This window comes from Cucurbita pepo, chromosome 4, assembly GCF_057944985.1.
Source record: "Cucurbita pepo subsp. pepo isolate OVF chromosome 4, ASM5794498v1, whole genome shotgun sequence".
Taxonomy (NCBI): Eukaryota; Viridiplantae; Streptophyta; class Magnoliopsida; order Cucurbitales; family Cucurbitaceae; genus Cucurbita; species Cucurbita pepo.
Genome location: NC_141801.1, coordinates 13,492,075 through 13,499,569, shown reverse-complemented (window position 1 = coordinate 13,499,569; position 7,495 = coordinate 13,492,075). Strand labels below are relative to the sequence as shown.

The following is a 7,495-nucleotide window of genomic DNA, read 5'->3' as shown; positions in this document are numbered from 1 at the left end:
AAGTTTAAACAATTATTTGTGAATTAATATTATACGAAGTCCGTTTTAATCCATGGAACACTTAGAGCTTACAAAACACCTGATTAGAATTCGAACAAAAAATTCAAAAAATGAAAATAATAGAAAAATAAAGTAATTCAGAGAAAATATATAACTTCGCTCTAACAGTGAAATTTATTTTTGTAATAAGGAGTTGTAAGCCTTGAGGATCTGAATTCTGCAAGTAGGGAAAGCTACAAAATTTGACGTCGTGTAGTTATACAAAATTAACAAACTCATATTCTTGTAACAACTTCAACAATCTAATTTATGAACCCATACACTCAAATCTACTTCCAATCTCTAACTGTTTCAATATATATATGTATATATGTATATATATATATATATATATATTAACGGTTAAGTTACATCTGTACCTGGAGATATCAAATGAGTAAAGGGGTAATTATTGTGCGGAGTGTTGGTGAACTAGACACGAAGATTATTCATTATAATCAACTGTACTGTCCCACATAGAGCTATATAAACATCTTCGTTAAAATGATTACACAACAGTTGATAAGTTAAAATTTGGTAATGTTCAAGAGAAATACACGTACACGTGAAGTTACCAATGAAAAAGGCTCATTCATCCATCACAAGGGGTCCGCCGTAAACACCCCGTGCACATCACCAAATTGCATATACTCCGATGCTTTCCAATGCCGTTTTCTCTGGTTTATGAACCAGTTGTTAATTTGTTTAGGGTCGAGCCCTGTCGACTCCGCCAACTCAATTTTGTCCATCTCCTGCACCAAAGTATGCCAACCATTTTCAGTTATCAAAGAAGCTTAGAGAGAGGGAGAGAGAGAGCTGTAGATTGTGCCCAAATACAACACATAAATTTATCATTTAGTAAACATATTAATTCTTTACTTATTATTTTCCTTTCAACATTGGCGCATACTATCTACCTTTCACTTAATTTTTCCTCAGGAAAATGAGAGATGAAGATATCATGTAAAATTTCATACATCACATAAAAAGCAAGAGCTTACAGTGGGGTAAGGCCATTTGCAATGGACATTCCACCAGTCAAGCAGGATCTGTCTGGATTCTTTTGGTAGTTTTACCTTCTTTTTAGTTTTTGAAAATTCTTGCTTTAAGCTACTAAGATAACCACCATACTTGCGTAGGAGTCGATCCTTCAGCTCACGATCTTCATTCGCCCACAGAGAGTCCTGCAATTCTACTTCTCCGGCACTTGCATCCTCTTCTGATGAACCACCAGCAGCTTCATCTGATATCATAAACGGAAAACACCAATCTATCATGACTCCTGCTATAATCGCAATAATAAAATTCAAGAAAATATATTTCTATACCTTAAAATTCTACGTTCAATTATATATTAAAAAATTACCTCATAATTCTGACATGTTTCAACATACACTTATTCAAGTATAAGTTGTAATATCTCTTTGACCTAACCATAAGACCTTTTGAGTACTAAAACCCTTAGAATATTGGACAGAGTGTCTAGAAATCCCTTCTTTCAAACTTAATCTTGACAAAATTAATCTAGACAAATGTCCAAGTCACCCTATTTTTCTATCGCCACCAAGATCAATTTTAGGTCCATCACTCTAAAGATTCCTATTCTAATGATATTTTTAACTCTTACAAAAAGGTCAATAATAAAAGAATAGCAGTATATTTTACAAAAACAAAAGTCAAGAATATTTTTTATCATTTAGCCAATTGTTAATTATGATAATATATTTTAAATATAACGATTAAATAACTGATAAAATATTAGAATAAAATTCTTTCTTAAAAATATTTAAATAAAAACTAAGATTTAACCCGCGAAGGCGTGATTTTCTTAATGACCTATCCAAGGGATTTGGAACACGAGTTCAACGCCTTGAACTAGGATTTAATTATAATAATAATTATTATTATTTATTTATTTATTTATTTTTATTTTAAGAATACTAAACTTGGATTTAGTAAACCTGGGCAGAGAAGCAGAGTAAAGAAGAAATCTAGGCTTTTCCCATAAAAGAAAAAAAAGGAAAAGATTGGGCGCGGGGAACAAGTAAGTGGGCTAGTGATAATCCCATACAAGTAGTGGGGTCCACTAATTCCCACGCACCAGTTCAAACATGACTCTTTCCAAATGGATGCGATGTATCGACTGAAAGAAAGCCAAAACTGCAAAGCGCAGTGGACACTGACGTGACACAGATGCGAGAAGGGATTCTGAGTTCGTTATGTCGAATCCCAGTCAGTGAATTGGGTTACTGTGAAACATTTATCGCTATACACCACGCCAAAATTAAAAAACTGGAAACAGAAGTTGTTTACCCCGCAAGTCTCGCACCCCCCAGTCCAACCTAACTCAGAGGAAGCTATAATGCGTGACGTTCAATGACTCCTAAGAAATTCAGACTGAGAAATCCTTATTCCAGCAGGCAATGCTATAAAAACTAGCCCAATAATGTGAAAAGCTGCCTATCCATTTACTTGCTCATGCTATCTTAATATTTAAACAAGAAAGTGAAAGAGTAGCGAATATTCATAAAATAAAAATCTCGAAAAGAGCTGGAGATAATTTTAATTTATTTGCGGTTCCCAGGTCTGCAGCAAAGGAACGCCTAAACTGCAGTTCTCTCATTTTCCCGCTCAAGAACTTTAACCTGAAGAAACATGACCCATCCACCATTTGGACTTGAGACCAAACCTAATATCAGCTACACCCCGTCGTCCCAATTCCTAATATTTAACATAGCTAAAGATGGACAAACTAAAAAGTTGCTCTTCAAAAATCTTTAAACTGGGAATGTTACTTTATGGCATTGCCGATGCTTATACAAAATTGGACTGAATCCTTAAGTTATCCAACTTCAATCTCAAAACAAAGTTAAAATATACGTGCACATATTGCTAAAAAAGTCCTTTAGCCTGTTTTCACAGGCTAAAGAAATAAACCAATTGCCATATGTGGCATGCAAAAAGCAAAGCATGTAATACAGTCAATAAGTGCAACAAAGAATTGATGTGATTTCTGCAAACAGTACTGTGCAAACGCTGGATTAACAACCCCCTACACACACACGACGCCAATAATGGAAAATAGGAAAGCAGCGTAATGACCAAATAATCGAAGTCCCCAATTCTATATAGAATCCACAAGTTAGGAGCCTAGTCTAGGAGCAACAAGAACAGCTAGGAGCCTAGAACTTGTATGTTAAATATTAGAAATGTGGCAGTACTTTTATAGCAGTTAAAGGGTAGGAGAGAGGTTGTGATTTCACACGTCGTGAGGAGAACAAACCACCATTTATAAGGATGTAGCAACCTTATCCCAGCAGTCACATTTTAAAGCCTTGAGTAAAAATCCAAAATAATAATATTTGCTAGTAATGGATCTAGGTCGTTATAGTTTATAAGATATATTTGGACTAGTCAGGATAATGGCAGTATTGGGATGATAACTACTACTAATTTCTGAATTTTGGGTGGGGGCACCGTTACTGCATCCAACTATAATAAATGCTTATAAATGCAGCATTTCCTTTCATAAGGTAATGCCAAATATAGGTTTAGCTAATAGTTGATGGTTGAATCTCTACCACTTTGTAATTGTCGGAATTATTAAAAAAAAAAAAAAAACATTTCAGATTATACAGTAAGTAATACCACTTTGGAAAGTTAGTGTGTACGTTTTAAAATATTAAGGGAGCGAAGGGGCCTTCTCAAATTCTAGGGGTACATTGTTGGTTTTTGCCACATCATGCCAAGTTGATTTAAATTGAAGGCAGGCATAAATATTTTTTGAGGATGGGATTTGCACCGAGCTCAAGGGAATTTGACCGAGGAAAGCAAGATGAGAAACTACAACCAATATGGCTAATGGGAGCGAGCGTGCACATGAATTTATCCTATGGCCTGGGTTTTTACGTACGTTGGAAAGGAGCAAAGAAGCATAAAATACCATAGGCACAATTAATAAAATATAATAAAAAAAGTTCGCCCACAGTACCCAGGCATATACACGAACGACACAAGTAAAGCAGTGATATAAGAGTGAATAAATCCCACAAAAATACAAACATCGACAAACTCCATAAAATAAGCAATTAATCGGAACAAAACAGAAAACCGGTGTGTGTATGTGATAGAGAGAGAATGACGAACCGAAAACGTAGCATCTGGTGGTGCCGTTACATAGCCTGTTTAACTTCATTTCCATGTTGTTGAGGAAGGAAGATGCTTCAACAAAGGGCTGGGAGAGATCGAGCTTGTACTTCGCCAGTATCCCGCAGTATGTTTCCTAATCCAAGGTGCCGACTAAACTAGTCAAAATATAAGCGACAGGAAAATTTAGGTCATTCTTTATTTTTTGTCCAAGAAAGAAGGGCGAAAAAATCGTGTACAATGTTATTGGGGATACGTTCTGTGTAATTAAGAAAGAAAACTGAAAAATAAAACGGCAAGCAAAGCAAACACCATGAACTCATCGAGCTCGGGATCGGCACCCAAGCGAGTTGAAACGCCGGAAATTCTTTCGCCGATATCACTTCCTCGAACGCTTCTGCCTAGGATATTAGCGACCTCCGGCGGTGCACCGATCTACAAGGCCACAAACATGAAATGAGAATAATACTAACGAATCTACACCTGAAGAAGGCAACTCGGAGTAAACCCTAACTGAACAGTGAAACAAACTGTAGCTAGCAGAATATAGATAGATTCGGAACTGTTCTTCCGACTAATATCTTCGGTTTTCGTTCATTTTTCTCCTTACTGAAATCCGATTGAATACCAAAAAAAATACCACGAAAAGGCCAGAAGATTTACCCTAGACTTCCAGAATACAAGAGGAACAGATTCGCGCAATTTCATCACTCAACATGTGAACGATTAATTTAAAAACTACTGAACTAGTTAGACATGTACTATGCCGTCTTTGAATTTATCAAGTCTGTATCGAGTTTTTGGACGGCGTAAAGAATTACTCATTCATACAAATTTCTTAAGAATCTTTCTTCGTTCCTCAACATCCAACCGTGAGCATTGCATTATTTCTTTGAAGTTTAGAACGTCGCGGCCTTAAAGCTTAGGGTAGAAAACCACCTTTTGGCAGTCAACAAACGCATCGACAAGTCTAGGGTAAAGAGGATGAGAAGCAATTTTCTCTCTAATTGCACCGGCAGACTCCTCCTCGGAAACAACCGCCACTAAAGCGGCATCGTAGTCCCCCGACGACACCGACGGTACGTGTCCCGATCCAAAAACCTGAAGCGGATGAGAATAATCTGAAGAAGCAAAATAGGCCTGATAGTTAACCGGAAGGAGGAGGTTGTCCAACGGAGCCGCTGAAGAGGACTCGTAGGAGTAGTCCGCGAGAGGATGGAGTCCGTAAAGATCCGCCATGGTTTACGACGGAGAGAGATAACAATGGAAGAATTATTTAGAGGCGCAGAGGGAGAGGTAGGGCGTAGGCTATTGAATGGAACTGGGAGCGATCGAGTGTGACAGCTAGTGGGAGTGCGACTGTAAGTGGCCTTTGGAAAGCGCGAAGTTAAGCGTACAAACAAGGATCAGCACTCGGCAGGCTACCTCAGGGCTAGTAGGCTACTGCTAATTTGTACCTTTTCATAAATTATTATTATTATTACTATTATTATCATTATTAAGGAACAAATGCCACCCAAATATTGTAACAACAGTTATTATTTTATATATATATATATATAATATATATTTCTAATGTTTAATTGATACCCGCCTAATATAGTTTAAATATAATGTTATAGAATATAAATATTTAAAAAACAACCATTTTTAAATTCATGATGAAAAGTATTTTTTTTTATTTCTTTTTCTAATTTTCACTTTATTTGTATTTTTTGTTATAATATATATATATATATATAAGTTAATTATTAACTTATAAATTTTTAAAAATATATTATATTTATAACTATTTTTAAGAATGTTATGTACTTTAGGTTTTCTTAGGGGCATTTCTGTAAAATTGAATTATATATTCAAACTTATATAACTTTATAAACATATGAACTAAATTAAAGTCGTGATTCATTATTATTATAGCTATGAAAAAATAAAATTGGTAAACAAAAGAAACATTATGATTTTCTTTGAAAATAAATAAATAAAAACATTTTTATTTTAGAAAAATTATGCCAAAGAACGAGTATGAAATCTCCAGGTTGCACGTGCGAGGGCTAAAAAACAATTACGGAAATTCAAATTAATCATTAGCTCAAAACTCTAGAAAAGTAATTACTTGTAGATTAAACCATAGGAAAAATTTACCTATTAAGGAATTTTACTTTGGGCATATTTTTAATTAACTGCAAAAATTTGAGCGTGGTACCCGAATTTAATTTTCACTCGATTTTCGTATTTTAAAATGTTGTAATTTTATTATGAATTTTATATTAACAAATTTAATTATTTACCATTAAAGTAAATAATTGCCAATCTTTTTTTATCACTATTAAAAAATAACAAAAGTCAAGCATAAAATCTTAAAATTTTAAAAATTAAATGAAAACTAAAGTTAAACTAAAGTGTGTGATGCTGGCAAGTTGCAAATTAGTACCATGTATTAAATAAATCGTGCTTACCACATAGCTTGGTCAGAAAAAAAGATATATTTGTGTTCCAACTTAGACACTCAAGCTCCACCATATAATCAACTTTAATGTATGGACGACATTGACACATTAACCGTTGTCCAATAAATACGAATTATTAAAGTAGGACAAATATTTGACAACAACTCCAAAGTAGAAAAGGCAAATACCATTTTTTAAAAAGATACGTACACCACCCTCGATACTAGCTTACACTTAAAGTTAATTTAATGAAAGGTACAAAGTGTTACTAAAACATAATTCTACCTTAAGTTCATTCCCTCGAGCTTTTGAGTGCAACTAGCACTTAATGCTATGTTAAGTTCGGGAATGCATAGGGTCAGGCTATAACAGCACAAACTTTCTGCTAATAGATATTGTCCACTTTGACCCCTTACATATCGTCGTCAGCCTCACAGTTTTAAACACACATTTACTATGTAAAGGTTTCCTCACCCTTACAAGAAATATTTCGTTTTCCTCTTCAACCAATGTGTGATCTCACACAAAATTTACATTGGCATCTACAAACCATTATTTTGACTGCCACAACGCACCTCTGATCCCTTGTGAAGTCGATGGCTTGATATTTTTGTACCCGATAATTTTTTGTAGATAAGATTTCATAACCAAATCGTCTTCATAACAATGTATGTCGACTCGAAATTCACTAAGATATGTTTTGATAAAGAAATTAAAAACTCGATAGCAACATTCGTGGCTTTGAACGCCTACACCGTATTCTAAATCCTTTGTTTTCTCACTATCAACAATTAAGTTTGTCATTCAAATTGTACACATTGCTTTAGAATGATTTAATCGTTGGCTACTCTTTTTGTTTT

The 7,495-nt window shown here is 34.7% G+C and overlaps 1 protein-coding gene across 1 annotated transcript; it reads right to left on the bottom strand.

Annotated features, from left to right (window-relative positions):
* Positions 1-538: 538 nt before the first annotated feature.
* LOC111793691 (homeobox protein knotted-1-like 6) lies at positions 539-5,576 on the bottom strand. The gene is made up of 5 exons (XM_023675693.2): positions 5,125-5,576; positions 4,498-4,620; positions 4,186-4,321; positions 1,041-1,282; positions 539-791 (listed from the first exon to the last, which is right to left on the bottom strand). The coding sequence occupies exons 1-5, from the start codon at positions 5,422-5,424 to the stop codon at positions 639-641; spliced, it is 954 nt and encodes a 317-aa protein (XP_023531461.2). The 5' UTR covers positions 5,425-5,576; the 3' UTR covers positions 539-638.
* Between the last annotated feature and the right edge of the window lie 1,919 nt (positions 5,577-7,495).